Source organism: Penicillium argentinense (genome assembly GCF_028826775.1).
Source record: "Penicillium argentinense strain IBT 30761 chromosome Unknown utg000005l_segment0_segment0, whole genome shotgun sequence".
Classification (NCBI taxonomy): Eukaryota; Fungi; Ascomycota; class Eurotiomycetes; order Eurotiales; family Aspergillaceae; genus Penicillium; species Penicillium argentinense.
In genome coordinates this window covers 2,055,049-2,074,608 of record NW_026622664.1, presented here as the reverse complement: position 1 = coordinate 2,074,608, position 19,560 = coordinate 2,055,049, and the positions used below count along the sequence as shown (strand labels likewise).

The 19,560-nt window shown below is 50.7% G+C and overlaps 8 protein-coding genes across 8 annotated transcripts; 5 read left to right on the top strand and 3 right to left on the bottom strand.

Moving 5' to 3' along the window:
- Nucleotides 1-408: 408 nt before the first annotated feature.
- On the bottom strand, nucleotides 409-1,315 carry N7532_005566 (uncharacterized protein; the record flags this gene model as incomplete). The annotated part of the gene is made up of 3 exons (XM_056618060.1): nucleotides 409-787; nucleotides 871-1,212; nucleotides 1,266-1,315. 3 exons carry the CDS (start codon nucleotides 1,313-1,315, stop codon nucleotides 409-411), a joined length of 771 nt encoding a protein of 256 aa, XP_056474219.1.
- Nucleotides 1,316-2,029: 714 nt separating this feature from the next.
- Nucleotides 2,030-3,649, bottom strand: N7532_005565 (putative MFS alpha-glucoside transporter; the record flags this gene model as incomplete). The annotated part of the gene is made up of 1 exon (XM_056618059.1): nucleotides 2,030-3,649. The coding sequence occupies one exon, from the start codon at nucleotides 3,647-3,649 to the stop codon at nucleotides 2,030-2,032; it is 1,620 nt and encodes a 539-aa protein (XP_056474218.1).
- Nucleotides 3,650-4,340: 691 nt separating this feature from the next.
- N7532_005564 (polysaccharide lyase family 26 protein) lies at nucleotides 4,341-6,992 on the top strand (the record flags this gene model as incomplete). Its single annotated transcript, XM_056618058.1, has 1 exon — nucleotides 4,341-6,992. One exon carries the CDS (start codon nucleotides 4,341-4,343, stop codon nucleotides 6,990-6,992), a length of 2,652 nt encoding a protein of 883 aa, XP_056474217.1.
- Nucleotides 6,993-7,414: 422 nt separating this feature from the next.
- Nucleotides 7,415-8,698, top strand: N7532_005563 (Gfo/Idh/MocA family protein; the record flags this gene model as incomplete). Its single annotated transcript, XM_056618057.1, has 1 exon — nucleotides 7,415-8,698. The coding sequence occupies one exon, from the start codon at nucleotides 7,415-7,417 to the stop codon at nucleotides 8,696-8,698; it is 1,284 nt and encodes a 427-aa protein (XP_056474216.1).
- Nucleotides 8,699-10,330: 1,632 nt separating this feature from the next.
- Nucleotides 10,331-12,324, top strand: N7532_005562 (uncharacterized protein; the record flags this gene model as incomplete). The annotated part of the gene is made up of 4 exons (XM_056618056.1): nucleotides 10,331-10,524; nucleotides 10,628-10,828; nucleotides 10,881-11,269; nucleotides 11,330-12,324. 4 exons carry the CDS (start codon nucleotides 10,331-10,333, stop codon nucleotides 12,322-12,324), a joined length of 1,779 nt encoding a protein of 592 aa, XP_056474215.1.
- Nucleotides 12,325-14,228: 1,904 nt separating this feature from the next.
- On the top strand, nucleotides 14,229-14,912 carry N7532_005561 (fungal specific transcription factor domain-containing protein; the record flags this gene model as incomplete). Its single annotated transcript, XM_056618055.1, has 2 exons — nucleotides 14,229-14,433; nucleotides 14,491-14,912. 2 exons carry the CDS (start codon nucleotides 14,229-14,231, stop codon nucleotides 14,910-14,912), a joined length of 627 nt encoding a protein of 208 aa, XP_056474214.1.
- Nucleotides 14,913-15,645: 733 nt separating this feature from the next.
- Nucleotides 15,646-17,779, top strand: N7532_005560 (putative CorA family metal ion transporter; the record flags this gene model as incomplete). Its single annotated transcript, XM_056618054.1, has 4 exons — nucleotides 15,646-17,388; nucleotides 17,456-17,508; nucleotides 17,568-17,621; nucleotides 17,683-17,779. The coding sequence occupies 4 exons, from the start codon at nucleotides 15,646-15,648 to the stop codon at nucleotides 17,777-17,779; spliced, it is 1,947 nt and encodes a 648-aa protein (XP_056474213.1).
- Nucleotides 17,780-17,956: 177 nt separating this feature from the next.
- N7532_005559 (uncharacterized protein) lies at nucleotides 17,957-19,239 on the bottom strand (the record flags this gene model as incomplete). Its single annotated transcript, XM_056618053.1, has 2 exons — nucleotides 17,957-18,959; nucleotides 19,061-19,239. 2 exons carry the CDS (start codon nucleotides 19,237-19,239, stop codon nucleotides 17,957-17,959), a joined length of 1,182 nt encoding a protein of 393 aa, XP_056474212.1.
- Between the last annotated feature and the right edge of the window lie 321 nt (nucleotides 19,240-19,560).

Genomic DNA, 19,560 nt, shown 5'->3' with positions numbered 1-19,560 from the left:
TAGCAAATACTCCATCTTGAGCCAGGAGCCCCCAAGACGAGATTCACTCTGACTCTCCCCCCTATTTCACACAACATGGAGTGGCATGGCAGGATATAGAGCCTGCTGAGTAGGAATCTCGGGCAAACAGCATTGCTTTGATCGTTGATAGCCTTGGAGAAAGGTTGCCCGGGGTTGATCGGACAGATCAAGGGCTCCTACCACCCAGGACGAAACTCTTGAATATCTTGATGAAACTCATCGCGCACCAGCCAGCATTGCCTAACCTAACAGGCTCACGAAACCCAATCACGAAGCGTCGACGATAATTCCTTCACGAACACAATGTCCGTTCTGATATCTAGGCATGCGCCATCATGACTGAGCTATCGCTGTTATATCTAATGACCTTTCTTCGGCTCCGGGCTGTCAAGGATCGCGATAGCCTGAGTGAGCAGTCTCACCACCCCGCTTTGTGACAACAATTGAATCTTGCAAATGATTTCTGCGGCTGGTTGAATCTTCCAATTCAGGGCTATTCCAAAACGCTAGAGTTCGGTAAACGCCTCTGTTGTCATCGGCGTCCTCTAGCCGATGCACAAGGACCGGGAGGGCAGTTTGTACTGCGTCGACCACCTGACTGGGAATATGTCTGAGGCCAAAGGACTGACGGTAGATATGAAGGCATTGGGCCATTTCCTCGGCTTGCTGACACCACGTCTGTCGCAATTGGTTGATCATAGAGCTTTGTTGATCACGCTCCATTAGCATCTCGAGAAGGTTCATGGTCGCCTGGAGGAATTTGATGCTTAACATATTGTTAGCACCGCATAGGAAACAACGAAATGGAGCGAGGCCTGCAAGGAGAGATGGTTATGGCAACTGTCATACCGTAGAACGAGAAATTGTGGGATCGGCTCTTTCCCGGTCTTTGACGCATCTGGCCAGCCCGCCAGCCACCATCGCAAAGGATTGTATGGATTTTCCACTTCTGCGAATAATGTTTGAAAGCTCATAGTCTTGTCATAGAGAAACTCTTGAAGATGCAGCATGATATACGTTAATTCGGTGGGGCCCTGTCGGACTCGAGGAAGGTGTGCTGGCTTTGTGACATAAGAGATCTGATTTGACCGCGGATATGGAGTCCAGTCGAGTTCATGATCGCCTCCAACATGTACCTTGGATACAGGGAGCGCCAGGTTGACAATCTTTTGCATCTTCATCGACATCTGTCTGCGCAGCCGGTTCATAAGGTCATGTCCTCTGGCCAAACAAGCGCCACTTACAAATTCAAACTAAAGATCCCCCAGGCCGTGATGGTAAGAACTTGTTCCATCACAGGTGATATGCTCTCTTCTAGTTGATGGACAGCTCTCGGGACTAAAAACAAGCCCATGTCCTGCCCCAGCTGAACGGCCTGTCGCAGCCTCCACCAACCTTGGCTAGCTTTTCCTCGGCATAACAGTCTGCGAAATTTGTCAGCCTTCTCCATAGGCAGAATGATCGATACATAGCACCCGGATGGACCACGTACACCGTTTCTTTGACTGGCTTGACAATATTCGAGCAAATTATACGTTGAGAAGGAACACCTTTGCTCAGGCCTGTTACAAATTTCTGCCAAGGCACATCGCACGATGGAATGTCTCTCAAGCCGGAATGTTTGTCAGTATTTCCATTCATTCCCGATATCTCAGAACTTCCTAACATTATACTGCCACAGCAATGGATTGAAAGCCTTTGGAAGTGACATCCCTCCTTTCGGAAATCCGAAGGCCTTCAGCAGTTTCAAAAGGCCATCTTTAAAGGAGCGGTCAAGGCAAAGGTCTTTGTCACTCCCAGGTCTGGTCTGGCAATGCTCCTCAGGACCGCATGTTCTTTCGCACTACGTATGCCTTGGCCTCATGCGAGGATCTCAGGGAAGCGGTCTGCAGATTTGGTATTGCACTTCGCAGGGAGTTTGAATAAGGAATGCAATTGAATAAACACTAGAACGACTAAGGATTCACAGCCTCACATATCTTGACGATGTTGGGCAAATGAAGACTTCTCAATCTTGGTACACAGTCTCACTAGCGATATCCACCTTCGTCTTCTCAAAGTCTCGTGCCTTTATCTCGTTCCTAAATAGAATATCCATCTCAGCAAAGGTTCTGTTTTTCGTTTCCGGCAGCCGGAAGTACGCCCAGATCAAGCCAAGTCCCATGATGCCACCATAAAAGAATCCAGATTTGGCTCCCCAGTTCCAAGATGCCTTTTGCATCATATGCGGAACCAACTGGCCGTAAACCAGAACTGCGACATTGTATACTGCACGTGCAAGTACGACACTTTTGTTGCGGAGATAGTTGGATGGGATCTCGGTCACGATCGTGTAGATTATGGGGCCGATGGTGATGAAGAAGACAAAATATTCGATCAGCAAAATCGTTCCGATCCCGTAACCAATTTTGGGGTGCGTGCTTATATTCGGAATACCGAGGAACCCTATCACGAAAGTCGTGGCGGTCATGAATGCAGTGCCAGCCAGCAGCAGTGTCCGTCGGCCGATCTTGGGGACAAGGTACCATGCAACAAAAACGCCTACTATAGCCAGAGTATATTCCCCCATGCCGAAGTTGAAGGATGCAGTGGCGGGAAGACCTGCTTGCTCCAGGAAGTAAACGATGTAAGCGACAAGAGGGGCACAGAGCTCTTGAATGAGATACGTGAAGACGGTGACCTCAGTTCGGCGCAAATTGACTCCTTTGAACAGATCCCAGTAGCTACTGGTAGATTTCATTTCATTCTCGATCTTAACTGTCTGCTCCATCATTGCAAGTGTGTCCGATATTTCGTCTTCAGAGCTATCCTTGGATCGAAGTCGGTGGAGTACCTTCCCGGCATCTTGAATGCGTCCCTTCCGGATGAGCCACCATGGAGACTCGGGTGCGAGAAAGATGCCGATGGCAAGTGGGATAGGGAGCGCCCATTGGAGTGCGAACGGGATCCGATAGGCCCACTGTCCTTCCGAGGAAAGAAATGCGCGAAGGACACCTGTACCAACCAGGTAGCCAATACTCCAGCAAAGGGACACCAACATGGTGAGATATGGTCGCAGGACATTCGGACAGACCTCGGCGGCATATGTAGTTGTTAACGTCTGGAAGACGCCCCATGGAAGCCCGAGTAAGATCTCGGCGCCAAGATACATGTAGATGCTTGTCGCGAAGAATTGCAAAAAGATGAAGGCGACCATTAGAATGAGACAGCTAATCATCACCCATCGGTATCCAAACCAGTCTGCGAGAAGGCCGTTGAGCAGAAGACCCACAATCTCACCGGCATTCACACCATTGCTGACAGCTGACTGGAGGTCTGCGGGAACCTGATATGTTCCATCACTCTGAAGCTCACCGTATCGCTCTTGGAAAGCAGGGAAAGCAAAGAAGCCGCTAACGAAAGCGTGGTCGAAGCCTTCCATGATTAACGCGGAGGAGAACCAGATAGACCAGAACACGGCTTTGGGGTATTTGCGAATACCCTCGCGGAGCCCCATGGTATGCTCATCTTCGGTAGCCCGCTGGGCTCCTTTCAAGATTTCCGCAGCAGAATCATGCTGCTCCTCATCCTTCCCGTGGATGATATTCGCGGTTGTTCGATCCTGAACGTCGTCCAGGTGTACTGCCATCTCGGCGACGAAGGGCAATGAGCAAGTTCAGGCAAAAGAGAAGAACCCGAGGTCTATTGACACTGTCAAATTCTCAGCATGACACGTCTAGCGCACATTGCTGGCTTTGTACGCGGTCCCACCTTCGGCTCCACTACCCCGGACTCAACGCTGGGGACGCGGGGAAGCTTCCCCAGAAAAGCCAAGCTCCGCACACGGAGCGCCCTCCATGCTTGTTTTGGTGGCCGCGGGTCATCGATCCACCGAGGCTGACAGTTGTGGGCGATCCGGGTGAGCAACAGCCGGGCCCTAGACATAAAGGCTGGAAGAAGGAGGGGAAGAAAAAGAGGGGAAGAGGAAGTGGTAAGGTTGCTCGTTGGCGGAAATACTATTTGCCTTTTGCTTAGCGGTAAAGCATAGCCTTGCTGGAATTAAAGACTTGTCAAGTGATGCGTCGCGTATAGGACTCCCCCGCTGGAGAATGCCGGGCAAAATCTACTCCAAGCTGCCTGTCTTGTCCCGTATTGCTTGGTTTGCTTGTTTCCGAGCGATGTGGGCGCAATGGCACTATTGCAAAAACCCATCACTTCGAACACGCGGTCACATGATATACACCGGCCATATCTACGTGACAGCCTCAGCTTCTTCTTCTCTGTTCCTCCATTCATGATCATCCATCCATCTTGGATTCTTTTCCTCGACAGCATCCAGCATGATGACTCCCAATCTTCGGTGGCTGAATAATGAGGGACCTGATGCCCTACATGCTGGGATCTCGTTTGGGATGCCCTGGTCCCGAGGCCTGTACCGGACCGGCCAAACTTTCGTTATCGAGGGGGATGGGACCCAGTGGCCCCTGGATTCACGTGAGCTTGCTTACTGGGCAGATGGCTCACTCAAATGGACTGCCCATTCCGTCAGCGGCGACATCGGTTATAGCAGAGAGTATACCGTCAAGGGAGCACAGTGGCCCAGTGAGCCAAGACAAGAGATTCGAATTGTGCAAAACGCCGCGAATATGTCCTTGAAAACCTCGACAGGTCTTGTTCTCAATTTTGTGCCTTGGTATGCTCCTAAAGATAAGTCGTTGGTCTTGCAAAGTGTCGTCGTTGATGGGGATGTTGTGTGTTCCGGGGCCACTGTGGTCGCAACAATCAATGGCGAAGTATACGACACGGTCGTGAATTCCACCAATGTGGAAACTTCCACCTCTACGAGAGTCGTTATTAAAGTTTCCGGGGTTGTGGAAAATGAAGAGAAGGAGGCCCATCTACCGTTCGACATGCGATTCTACGTCTACGCAGACGCGTCATCTGTCAGGATTGTTCATTCATTCGTTCATGATCTCGACTCCGATCAACCTCTTACATCTCTTGGCCTGCGATTTTTTGTGCCAATGAAAGACACCGAGCATTACAATCGTCATATCCGCCTCGGAGGGCCAGATGGCGGCGTCTTGAATGAGCAAGTCAAAGGTCTATCTGGACTACGACACGGACCGACAAATCAGAGCCGAATGGACCAGGTAGCTGGCAGACATCTCACTGTAAACTCCATAGACTGGTCCAGGACTGATCTCTCGAGGGGCCTATCATACATTCCATCTTGGAGCTCATATTCGCTCAGCCAGTTGTCTTCCGACGGTTTCACCATCAAGAAGCGGACAAAGCCTGGATGCTCTTGGGTAAAGGTCAATGGGGGTGGAAGAGCCGACGGAACCGCATATGTGGGCTCGACTGAACAAGGAGGAATCGCCATCGGTATGTCCGATTTCTGGGAGCGCTATCCGACACAACTTGATTTGGATAACCTAGCCTCGGATGAGGCATCCACGACAATTTGGCTGTACTCTCCCTCTGCGGAGCCGTTGGATACGACGCCGTATCACGATAGCCTTGGCCTGGATACCTATGCTGAGCAGCTCGAAGCTCTAAACGTGACTTACGAAGACTACGAACCCGGATTTGCCACAGCGTATGGCATCGGAAGAAGCAATCAAATATTCCTAAGGCCTTTCCGAAACGTGCCTTCGAATTCTGTCTTCAGTTCTTTCTCCTCTATCGTACGTAATCCACCCCGTCTGGTAGCCACTGCAACACATATGCACGAAGCCAATGCTTTCCACGGGTGCTGGGCCCCTGATTTCCGCACGTTGGGCCGAACACCCTCAGCCAGGGAGCTGGTTATTGAGAATAATCTCAACATGTTGTTCAACTACTACCACAAACAGGTTGAGCAAAACCGATGGTACGGATTCTGGGATCACGGGGATGTCCAGCATACTTACGACATACATCGGCATGCTTGGCGTTATGACGTTGGAGGCTTTTCCTGGGACAACTCTGAGCTTTCAACAGATTTATGGCTATGGCTGTATTTCTTGCACACGGGGAGAGCAGATGTCTTCAAGATGGCGGAAGCGATGACGCGTCATACGGGAGAGGTAGATGTTTATCATACTGGGAGATTCAAAGGGTTTGGAACAAGACATGGCGTTCAGCACTTTAGCGACAGCTCCAAGCAACTTCGGATATCGAACGTGTTATACCGGCGCATCTACTACTACCTCACCGGAGACGAGCGGACTGGTGATTTGATTTCGGAGCTTCAAAACTGCGGAAATGCTCTTCTGGGATTAGATTCGCATCGCAAGGTACAGGAGCACGCAAAGATTCCGGCCGGCTTTGCTATGACCAACATTGGTTTGGACTGTGGTCCTCTTTTCGCGTCTTGGCTAACTTCATGGGAGCAACGAGGATATGAGTGGGGCCACTGTCAAGAGCTTCTCCTCAAAGTACTCGATGGAATCTCTGGGCTGAAACATGGAATCGGAAACAACGCGATTTTGCTAAACCCCGAAACTGGCGAAGTTCGAGAATGCCCTCCTCCAACACCAGATTATGCCATTTCCCATCTATCTATGTTGTTCGGGTTCCCCGAGATTGTCGCGGAACTTTGTCACTATCTCCGCGAAGAAAGCCCCGCTACCGTGAAGTCTTTTATGAAAGTCTGGCTCGCCTACTGTCGGTCGTATAACGGTGGTCCAAATGTCCAGCACAAAGAATTTGGCTTCGAGTTTCCTGAACATGCAACTTGGAGACAAAGTCATTCTACCCTCACGGCCTTCGCAGCCGTGGAAGATAACTGTAGTGTTCTCGCAAAGATGGCTTGGGATCAGTTTTTCTACACTGATGGATATACATTTCACCAAGATTGGGATGTTGTCAAAACTTTACCTCCAGAATATTTCACTAGTGGCGAGGAAGCGAAGTGGGTGAGTACTAATGAGACAGCCCGCTACGGAATTTCTGCTATCTCGAACCTAGCGAATATTGGGAAGTTTATTTGGCCACAGGAGACTTAGTAGGTTTGGAAAATAGATAAATCAACTTCGTTGGCATTGCTACTTCTCTTGCAGAGCCATTAGACGGAGCGCCGTGTCTTAGTCCTGGTCTGGACGTTTTTCATTCAATGATCGAAGCTCCGATTGTTCCTAATTAAAGCTGCGTACTCAATTTCGTTACGGCATATGAAATTACTCGTCGCAACTAACCCCGTGGGGCTAAGCACCTCTCATTGATGGAAAATCGTATCGAGGACAATGCGGGGCGATCCTTTCGTGATTGGTGAGGGGTAGATATACAGCTCGTGAAGGTCAAGTCTATGAAACAAAGCACATTCCTTGATATTCCTTTTTCTCTTATTTATCATTTCTATCCATCAATTGGTCCTCAAACTAGATCCAGTTAACGCTCTTATTTTCCCTGTTTCATTTTCAATTACAGGATGGCCCCAACCAGGTACGCCGTCGTGGGTACCGGTGGCCGAGCAGCTTTCTTTTACAGCGCCATCGTTACCGACTTCAAATCCACCGCAACTCTTGTGGCTTTCTGTGATACCAATCAGACTCGAATGAATGTGGCCAATAGTCGAGTGCAAGAACTCGGATCAGCAGCGCTCCCAACCTACAAAGCCAGCGACTTCGATCGCATGGTCGAAGAGACCAAGCCCGATGTTGTGATCGTCACGACAATTGACCGAACACATCACTGGTATATCATCCGAGCGATGGAGATGGGCTGCAATGTGCTGAGTGAGAAGCCTATGACCGTGGATGAAGTGAAATGCCAGGCAATTCTGGACAAAGTGAAAGCCACCCAGCAACAGCTGCGCGTCACTTTCAATTATCGATACGCACCTCACAATACCAAATTACGGGAGCTACTCATGGACGGCGCTATTGGAAAAGTGACATCAGTCCACTTCGAGTGGATGCTCAATACCCAACACGGCGCTGACTATTTCCGGCGTTGGCATCGCGATAAGCGCAATAGCGGAGGGCTGCTTGTGCACAAATCCACTCACCATTTCGACCTGATCAACTTCTGGCTGGGAAGCTACCCTACTACCGTCTTTGCGCAAGGTGACCTGAAGTTTTATGGGAAAGAGAATGCCGAGCTCAGAGGCGAGACGCAGTTCTATTCCCGCGCTCATGGCAGCGCCGCCGCGGTGAATGATCCATTTGCGCTTCACATGGAGGAACACCCCCAGTTAAAGGCGATGTATCTGGATGCTGAGCATGAAGATGGATATTATCGAGATCAAAGTGTTTTTGGTGACGGAATTAATATCGAAGATACAATGGGCGTGCTGGTGAGGTATCAATCTGGGGCAATTATGACCTACAACCTAGTTGCGTACTGCCCATGGGAAGGCTTCCGGGTTTCTTTCAACGGCACCGGAGGCCGACTTGAGATGGATGTTCTTGAGCAGTCTTATGTCAATGCGGGTGGTGAACAGAGTAAAGAAGGCGCTGTTGCTCATACAAAAATCACTCTTCATCCCATGTTCGCCCCACCGTCCGAAATTCCGATTGTCGAGTGGGAGGGGGGTCATGGGGGTGGAGACCCAATCCTGCTTAATGATTTGTTCGGAACGCCTACCCCGGACAGACTCAACCGCGCCGCCTCTCATGTCGATGGGGCAATTTCAATTTTGACAGGGATTGCTGCGAACAAGGCCATTCGGACCGGCCAGGTCGTGCAAGTGAAGGATCTGGTCCAATTCTGATATATTGTACCGTCTGATGCGTCTACGGCGAAGCATAATAGAAGACGCAGCTTTGCTGATCTTATATCTACAGTTCTAACTTGCAACACCGTGTTAGTTATGTTTCAATCGACTTGCGTCGCCAAGTGATTTTATTTATCTTCTTGGCTTTCTCTCTTTTCGTCCGATCCCTTACGTATTTGTCTCATCCTCTTTGCGACTGAAGTGTCATCTGGTCAGAAAGTCACAACGATTTTGAATGGCGGTTGACGTTTTTGGAGGCAGAGCACCAAGTACTTGGCGACCCACGATATATGTGATATATATCCCGCAAGGTGTCGTAATCGTAACGAATTCGACATCATTCGGATGCCACGGCCAATAAACGGTCAGTCCTCTTCATTTGAGGATCAAGGTTAGGCCTGCATCTAGCCTCACCCAAACCATTGAGGCCTATCAGCACGCTGCATAAATAGCAACAACCCGGGAGTTCCCTGTTGACAACCTCCCTTTCCGGAGCGTAGCTTTTGGAGGCGCCCGGAATTGACGAATCCAACCACAGACAGCACCACGCGCGTCAATTTTCTTCGGTCATACATTTCAATCTGTGGGGAATATATTGCGGGGATTTACGAGTTGGAGAAACGATAACTCTAATACTCAATCTTGCATGTCGAGCCCCGAATGGCCCGAAGAGCCCGAAGCATGTATAGCGGTGCGCGCAGCCTGTCAGTCGTTGACATTTTGCCCCCACTTCTCCGCGTGCAAAATAAGTTACGTAGGACAATGCGCCAATCATCAGCGTGGCATACCCCGCGCCAGCTTCTTATCTTGGAATGGGGGGCGCTGCCAAGGCCACCGCCGGCATTCGCGAATCAGCACCGCCGTGCCAAGAGATGCCAAGTCCCCGTCAGCCGCAAGCTTTCCGGTTCGGGCGATGCCTGCCGAGCCGATTTTTCTTTTTCAAGCTCGCGGCTACTCGGGGCTACTTGCGGCCAATCCCTGCGCTGACCCCGTCTGGGCAGGAATGGAAGGATTCACGCGCCGTGCAGGGTTTTCGACCCGGGGGGCAAGTAATCCCAGTTTCTGTGTGTCATACCACTGTGCACCCCGGAATGCATCCCCAGGTGCTCGGTGGGTCGTTCTTATCGGCTCATCCATATCACGAGCCGCTGGGTAAAACATCGCACAGCTCATGATGCAGGGGATTCCACCTGTTGCTGAGAATCTTACAAGCACTGGAGAGCCAGGATGATCGGCCAGTCGTCGATATAAGATGCGCCGCACCCGGTGCAGGAACAGAGCGAGCGAGACGGAATCTCCGGTCAGCCACTGCCAAGGAGTGCCAAGTGCCCAGCCTGTCCGAGCCCGACAAAACGTGGAAGCCAAGTACGACTGTTATCTTAGACCCTCGGTCTCTTCAGGTCCCAGGCTATCGGTCTCCACTAGCTGGGGCGAAAGAGGGGAGAGATAGATAATCGTAGAGTTTGACCCCGGAATTCGCTTAGTGTATAGACTGTGTGCTGGGCTGGCGCATTTATTTCCCTGCCCTCCCCACTGCAAAACCCCGAAGCCTGGTCTTTTCACTTCACTCCTCTTTGTGCTGCAGCCTTTTCTCTTCGTTTTCGTTGGTCAACGCGGCCGACTGCAAGAATGGGTCACCCCGATGAGATCAACGCTCTCGAGGCACAGCCCGATTACAATGTTGCCTCGGGAGATTTCAAGGAAACCGAGCAGGATGAGCCGGTTTCGCTTCACAGAGACCTCAAGGCTCGCCACATTTCTATGATTGCTATCGGTGGTGCTATTGGTACTGGATTAATTGTTGGCACTGGAAGTGCCTTGACGTGAGTTTTCTTTCTTTCTTTCTTTTTTACCCGGTCATAAGTTGCCTATGATACATCAACATACTGATCATGAAATTCTAGTGCCGGAGTACGTGATTTCTAGTCTATCTCAGATGTTTGCCTTAGCTAACGTTCGCTCTCAGCCTGGTTCTTTGCTTATTGCGTACTGCTTCATGGGACTGGTCGTTTGGACCGTCATGTGTGGCTTGGGTGAAATGGCGGCCTGGCTGCCCTTGTCTTCTGGATTTACTGGTTACGCCGGTCGTTTCTGTGACCCTGCTCTCGGCTTTACTCTCGGCTGGTGGTGAGTAAACCCCCAACCCAGGTTGGAGTATCACAATCTGACCTGTGTCCAGCTACTACCTGAAATACATCATTCTACCACCCACGCAACTTACCGCCGCCGCTCTGGTCATCACGTACTGGCCGAAGACCTCCGCCGAAAATGTCAACCCGGGTGTTTGGATTGCCATCTTCATGGTTGCCATCATCGTGATCAATTACTTTGGTGTGAAGATCTTTGGTGAACTGGAATTCTGGTTGTCATCCTTCAAAGTGATTGTCATCCTGGGAATCATTCTGTGCTCCTTCATCTTCGCGCTCGGCGGTGGTCCCGACCATGACCGACGAGGTTTCCGCTACTGGAATGAGCCCGGTGCCTTTGCTACCAAATACGTCGACGGCTCTCTCGGAAAGTTCCTCGCTTTCTGGTCCACCATGGTGCAGGCCACCTTTGCCTTCCTTGGTATGCAAACTCTGCCCATTTATCACTTATGATGCTCTACTAATACCAATCATCTCTTAGGTACGGAACTGATTGGTGTGACCGTCGGAGAAGCCCAGAATCCCCGCAAGACCATCCCCAAGGCCATTAAGCTCACCTTCTGGCGCATCCTCGTCTTCTACATCCTCAGTGTCCTCTTCGTCGGCATGCTTGTTCCTTACGACTCCGAGGACCTGGCCTTTGCCACCGAGGCGAAAAGCTCTGCAGCTGCCTCGCCTTTCGTCGTCGCGATGAAGCAAGTCGCTGCCCTTCCTCACATCATCAACGCGTGTATCCTCGTGTTCGTTCTTTCGGCTGCCAACTCCGATCTGTACATTGCGACTCGAACCCTGTACGGTCTTGCGCGTGAAAAGAAGGCGCCCAAGATTTTCGCTCGCACCAACCACGCCGGTGTTCCTATCTATTCGCTTGTGCTCTCGGCTTCTTTCTGCCTGCTTGCCTTTATGAGTGTGTCCAATGGTTCGAAGGAGGTGTTCGGTTACTTCACTGATATGGTGTCGATCTTCGGATGTATGTTCTTTCCCTGGCTGCCTCGTGTATATTGCTGTCTGCGTTCTGGTACTAACCGACTATCAGTGTTGACCTGGATCTCCCTTCTGATCACCCACATTTTCTTCATTCGCGCCCGACGCGCGCAGGGCGTCGACGAGTCCACCCTCGCTTATAAGGCTCCCCTGGGAATCATCGGCTCCTACATCGCCCTCTTCTTCTGCGTCTTGGTTGCCTTCACCCGCAGCTTCGGCGTGTTTATCCACGACCCTGAGACGTACGGTAACTTCGACTATAAGACCTTCATTACTTCGTACCTCGGAATCCCTCTCTACGTGATGGCTTTCACTGGGTGGAAGTTCTGGAAGCGCACCGAGCTGATCAAGCCCCACAATGCCGATATCTGGACCGGAAAGTCTGAGATCGATCGCGAGGAGGCTGAGTACGAGGCTATACTGGCTATTGAGAACCAGAACCTTTCTGGCTGGAAGAAAATTTATAGAAAGGGTCTTGCGTGGCTTTTCTGATCACTATAAACTTTGCTTGGATAGAGTCTTACGTCTATCTTTTATGGGACATGCTTCGCTAGTCTTAGAATGAAATAAATATAATCTAGAACAACTCACAAAACGGTCTTTTCCATTCTTCTTTTTCCAATTCTCTGCGTGGTTGAGGTTTTTTTTGGGGTGCTCACAGCTATCTATACTACAAATGATTGGCTCGGGGACATCCCGAGTCTTATGACTAAGTAACTGTGGAGATTCTTGCTCCTTGCCAGCCAACTTGCACAACAACCTCGGAGATGTCCAGATGAACTAGCAATGTCGCTATCAAGCCCCAGACCCAGCACATCTGCCGGATTCAGGAAGAAGACAACTGAAGCATGTGATCCCTGTCGAGCACGGAAGCTAAAGGTGGGGCCTTCTTGATGCCGAGCGCTTCACGCGTCACCGCTAACATCTTGTAGTGCGACGGCCTGCTACCTTGCAAAACATGTGAGAAAGCCAAAGCACAATGTCATTATGATCCATCAACATCCGCGAACAGGATGACTGGGTGAATTTGGGTACTGCTAGTATTGACCTTGACCGAACGCTTACAAATGAGCTAGTGGACTCGATATCATTAATGCCCGTGTGGTAGAGCTTGAGCGAGCGGTTTTCGGCGAGAGAATACTGCAACCGAGAAACACTTCAAGTATATCAGGTCTGTTTAATTTGCCTCCATTGTACACTATGAATGTGGAGCTAATACAAGAAAAGACAGCGGCCAGATATCGGACCAAACTCTAGCAGGGATTACGGTGTATAATCCACGCACCGGATCCTTGAACTTCTATGGATCGACGTCCACATTGGCGATACTCGCATCAATCGAGTGGTATTTTTTTGATGAGCGCGCAGACGAAAATGAGCGGCCAAGCAAAATACAGAAGCTATCCGGATACCAGCCTGGGTCGAACTCAGTAACATCGGTTAACACCCTCCATGATCTCGTATATGCCTCGGGGAATGTTGGGAACCCACGTGGCTACTTTCTAAAACAGGATAACACTGACGTGGCTCTCAATTGTTTTCTGGAGACTGTCCACGACATCATCCCATTCCTAGACCCGACAGAATTACGGGCCACTTATCAACAGTTTTGGTCTAGCCCGCGGTCGGAGTGGTATGACTCTCGGGCCCAACAGCGGCAGTGTTTGCTCTACTGCGTCATGGCATTGGGCACCCTGAACTCTAAAGCAGCAGTGTCTAGTCCAAATTGGGCAGCCTTCTATTTTTCTGAAGCCGAGAAACTGCTCGGAAGTTTGTTTCATACGAACAGTGTTGAAGGTGTCCAGGCTGCTATGTTGATGGTTCGACTCGCTTATCTGCAGAAAGAATCTTCGAACGTTTGCTCACCTGAAGATAGGCGATTTATGGACACCATCTGGCTAACCCTGATTGTGAGTTTGAAGAATCGCGGAGCGATCTGAGTGAAACACAGCACCCTGCTATCCCAAGCCTCTTGTGCTAAATAACATTTGCAGTGGCCTATAATTACCTTGGAATTGCTATTCGAATGGCCTATTCGATAGGTCTTAATGGGAAGCCTAGTCATGCTATGGCCAATGTCATTAATACCCAGTCTGCATTGCGCACTTGGTGGACACTTTATAGCTTGGAATCCGATATTTGCCTTGAATACGGAAAATCACTGTGTATCCGTGAAACCGATGCCAAAGCGCCTTATCCTCAAGAAGTGCTTGTGCGTCCATATGCTCTCCATTGCTCTACAGTATTTCCGATATTGATTATCGCCCAGGATACCGGAACGAATGCCAGCAAAATCAGTTTTCTAGTCGCCATTGCCAAATTTAGCCGAATCGTTCGCAAAGTCATCGATCTAGTAGGTCTGCTTGGTTGGTGCCCATTCTGAAAACCTATTCACAATGCTACAGGTCTCGAACATCGGCGAGGAGCGACACACCTTGCAATCCTTTGTCGGGCGGATGATGAATCACCAAGCCGAGCTTATGACCTGGAGAGGAGAACTTCCGACCCATCTTGCAGCCAAGGACACTGCTATCAGCGAGGGTGCGCGTGCCTGGAGTGATGTTCAATGGGTACAGCGGCAGTGCTTTGATATCGAATTACGTATGACTTATGATTCCCCGTGGCCTTCATAATGACCCATATCTTACATTTGACCAGGCTTTAACCATGTGATGCTGGTATTGCACCGGCCTTTCTTCGCCCGTACAAGCTTTTCAACTCCGTTCTACTCCTCTGATATGGCCAGAGGCGTTTGTCTTGGTGCAGCGCGTGCAACAATCCTTCTCTCATACAAAGTGTTGGTCCAAGATCACAACATCTATGACGAGTCTTGGTCCTGCTATTACCACCGAGTTTTGGCCGCGACCCTGGTGGTACTGGCAAGTACCCATCCTAGCAGGCCACGCGAGGAACAAATGAGCCTATTTGATCTCTGCATAAAGTCTTATGGGATTTTTGGCAGTATGCCGTCTGACGCTTCCACCAAAGGCTTTGAACTTTCTAAGAGCGCAGTCGCCCTGCTGTCAACGGGACCTTCAAGATCAAATGTCAACATTGATGCCATGCTCGATGCCGAATGAGGTTATCAACAATGCTCGGGCCATGGGGCCAAATTTTGCAGTGGATCGAGATAGCAGGACCTTGCGCGTTGACAGCAGCGGTGAACAAATCAAGTGAGCTCTGATGCAGGAAATCCTGCTGCCTTCGGGATATCCAGACCGTCGGACCCCACTGTCAATGCACGGTGGGGGGCTAGTCAACAATAACAGCAAAGCTTGGCAATTGGTTAAATTGTATAGAATCGAATGGCTGGATTTTTTTAAGTGGGCTGGAGTAGCTTGTCTTGGACAGCGTCCCCAAAGGAAGGAACGAGGCGGTGCAGGCGGGCCGAGGCTCGCCCGTTGCCCTGTGCGTCTCGGAACCCGCGACTCGGGCCTTGTTTTCGCAGTCTCGTCCGGGTTAGAACTCAGAAAGAGCTGCAGAGGCCGTTAACAGATCACCTTGGTTCATTCGTTCTGCAATCAGCTGGCGTTGCGCATCGAGTGTGCGCATTTCAGCCTTCCAACGTCATTTCCCCGCAGGCATGCCCTGCATCTCCTTGGTCGCAATTGCTGCGTCTTCGTAAAGACCACCTTCACCCGACCAGTTCGCCTCAGGCCCTACCTGTGCGGTCTACTATCGGTCTTCGATTTCTCGTTAGCCTTTTCAGTTTGTCGGAAGGATATATGGCCGATTCTGCTCCCGGACTAATGAAGAGACATCGATGGTCTTAAGAGTGCAACAGGGCGCCCGCGTCTCTTTTGATCGATCACCATGAGCATCCACGAGCTAGACTACGCCCAGCGGCCTCCAATCCCCTCCGAATCCCTTCATGCGATCGATATCGAAGCCGGTCGCAATTCCCCCGCCTCCCAGATTTCCCCGACACGAAGAGAGGGTTCTATCGTCGACTCGTTCGCCCCAGCAGCCAGGGTGAACACCAGCGAAACAGCGAGAAGGCGAGCCCGGCGGTCCAACACTGCACGATCATATTACCCCGAGGGCTTTGCGCAGGATCCCAACTGGCAGCCGGGAACAGAGCCGGGTATTGATCCAACCAAACCACTTCCTCCATACAGTTCGGAATGGGCATCCAATCTACCAAGTGACCTCCAACGGGACTGTGAGATCACAGTCGTGGACTTCTCTCAGAATGAAATGCGTCAGTACGAACTCGACAACGAGAGCCTCGAAGCCTTCCTGGCACGCGAGCGAGAACCCTGGGTCCAATGTCGATGGATCAATGTAAACGGGCTGAGCTGGGACGTGATCAAGATACTCGGTAATCACAAAGGGCTACACAGGTTGGCTATTGAAGATCTTGTTCATACGACGAATCGAACAAAGGCTGATTGGTATTCGGACCACGCCTTTGTCGTCCTAACTTTGCAGAAATTAGTGAAGCTTCAGGATGAACAGAGCGATTCCGATTCCGACGACGAGGATAACCAAAGCGGGTGGCAAAACAAAGACAGGAGGAAGAGCTCGTTTTCGAGCGATAAAAGTTCGGTGACCATGAGACGCCCGACCAAGAGACAGCTGATTTGGGAAGCACTGAAGGATATATTCCGATCCAAACGGCCAACCAGTCAGCACCGCGAAAAGGCTACAGTCGGGTCCAGTGTACGCCCTGGTCCTGGCGGACCCCATGGTCCCTCGAAACGGTCATCTCAATTTGGCAATGTAGCCAACGCTTCGAACGCCACTGCTCGCAGTATTCAGCGCTATCGTGGTGGACCAAACGAGGACCGAATTGAATTCATGGAGCGGCATTCATCACTATCAGCAAAGGGCTTGTGTGTCACATTGGAACAGGTCTCCATGTTTCTGCATGCAGACAACACGGTGACCTCCTTCTTTGAAACAAGCGCCGACGATATTGAGGCTCCTATTGTTCGCCGTCTCAGCTCACCCGAGACAATCCTCCGCCAATCGTGTGATGCCAGTATGCTCCTTCAGGCAATCCTGGACGCGGTCATTGATCTCGCTATCCCGGTCACTATGGCCTACCAGGATGCCATCGGAGACCTGGAATTGGAGGTCTTAACAGACCCCGATATCGACCAGTCGAAGAGTCTGTACATTTTGACCTCTGAAATCGCCGTCCTTCGCAACTCAATGCAACCTTTGATGGCTGTGATCAATGCACTTCGCGACCACCGCTCACAACCTATCGGGACCCCAGGTCTTGGTATACTACGCAGTGGTCCGTTCAGCCCAACTGCCACGCCAAGTGAACCTTCCGAGCTTCACCCACCCCCGCCGCATATCGGCACGATCACTCCAAACCTCAAAAATCTCGGTGGCCCAACCGTCACGATTAGTTCCATGTGTCATACCTACCTGGGTGATGCCTTGGATCATTGTATCACTATTGTGGAAGGATATGACCAGATGAGACGCGCTGCTGATAACATGATTGATCTTATTTTCAACACGATCGGTGCCTATCAGAACGAGAGCATGAAGCAGTTGACCATTGTCACTTGCTTGTATCTCCCGATGACATTCTTGACGGTATGCAAACCCCTAACCCAAGTCTATGAAGAGAACGTCGATTCGCTAATTTTTCTCACTTTTTCAGGGATATTTTGGCATGAACTTCACAGACTTCGCCGGCATTGAACACAGTGATTCGTAAGTCTCCTGCTTTTTATCTACTTTTTGTGGATTATGAGAATCCTAACCCACCACAGGTACTTTTGGAAGATCGCAGTCCCGTTCGTCGTCGTTACGACTCTTCTGCTCATGTAAGTCCTTCCACCAACGATCAAGCAGCATATTTCGGGCAGCACTAACATCACTTTCTAGGCGTGATAAGATTCAGCGCTACGTTGTCATGTTGGCCCAGAGGCGACTCATTGTCAGTTCAAGAAAGCAGAGACGAGAAAGGAAGAAAGAAAAGTAGGGCAGCACTATTCATACTCTTGTGACATTCTCTGGTGAATATTTTCGGAGTGGGAAAATTCGTCTTTGTACATTGTTCTTGTCAACCGACCCATTGGACGAAGTCTTGGTTTCTATAATACATGTGGTTCTTTTTGCTCAATGATTGTACATGGCGCTTCAAATGCTTATTCACCAATTAGATCCTCTTTCGTTGGAACGCCATATATGCCTTCCAAGGAAGTTTCCAATCCGACCGAAGAAGTTCCGGCTGGAAGACATCAAAATCATACTGCTGCAGCCGATCAAGCCACATCCGCGTAGCAATCGCAGGCATGAAGACGCCAAAAGCGCGGTTAACTTCATCCAAGGGCGATTCTCTGCCACCAGTGAGATCAACAGACTCGTACTCATGGCCTTCTTCGCCCTCGTGCTCGAACTCGTGTCCGACATCCTTGCCAGCACGCAGATTGCTCAGCATTTGGTCCACAGTAATCAAATGATCGCTCGCCCGCGTAGCGACGGTGAAAACTGCATCCCGCAGACCCTCGGCATCCGCGCCCCGGCGGAATACGTCTTCCTCTCTGACACCTGTCTGTGCCATGATATCCAACGGCAGCATGACAGCACCCTGTCTTCCCCCGGCATTCAATCCGATACTACCGGCACTTCCACTGGGCGATTGGCTCGGTGGCGGCGGGAATGCAACTAGTGGCAACCCACGCAAGACCGCAGCAATCCCCACGGCCTTTCCAATATGCGACGCGACATGATCAGCCGTAACCGAGGTCATGGGCAGCGCGGCCAGAGTCAAGTACATGAGTGTCGAGTAAGTGTTTTCTGCATAAGATTCGAGCGCCGCGATGTTGGGGTACGGGTCGTTGGTAAGGGTTTGTTCGCGCGCATTAATGAGTCTGGTCAGCCAGCCTTTGCTGATTCTCGTACGGCCATTTGTACGTTTGTTGAGGTCGGAGATGGCTGAGGCAAGTAGGATGGCGACTGGTTCCTTGGGGGGTGCGCCGGCGAGAATTTTAGTTATGGCATCGCGCCAGAATTGCAGGCGCATCAGACCAATAGTCGGAGACGAGGTGGTGTCGGGGATTGTGGAGAGGGAGACATTCAATGCGCGCAAAGCGACATAAAAGGTTCGGGCGTGGGATGGGATGAAAGTGCTCAGGGTATAAGATGGTCGGTCATATTTTCTGCAAGGCGAGTTGGACCATTAGTGTCTGCATGAAGAGGCTAACAGCAGTCCCGTTGAAGCTAGAGTTGTACCGAACAGGGGAGTTATGGGTTGGCGTACGAGAGTAGGGCAACGCAGTATTTGTGAGCGCCGGTGACTTCTTCCGCGGTGATGGGTGCGCCGACTGGCCTGGAGCGGCTGAACAGTCTTTTCGGAGGTTGAGCGCAGAGACCGCGCGATGAGAGCTTCCATGCGATGCTTGCCCGGCATGGTCGAGCGACCTCTGTGAGGAGGAACATGAGGGAGGAGGGCGAGTGGGAGGTGGAGAGGCGTAGGTTTCGACGGATCGAATGTAATGCGCCCAACAGCATTGGTCCATCCGTCTTTGTCAGCGCAGACAATCGCCTGGCAATTGGGAAGAGTCTACAACGAGGCTATTCTGAATTATTACTTCTAGAAAGCAATATTGATTGAGACATTAGCCTGAACATTCAACTCATCGTATTGAATGGAGAGATCGAGTGTGACCGAATTTCTGTGGTCAAATCTTTTTTTTTAATAGCTGACGTCGATCACGCCCATTTCGCGTTCCGAGGCGCGTCTCCCCGGCTTTCAGTTCT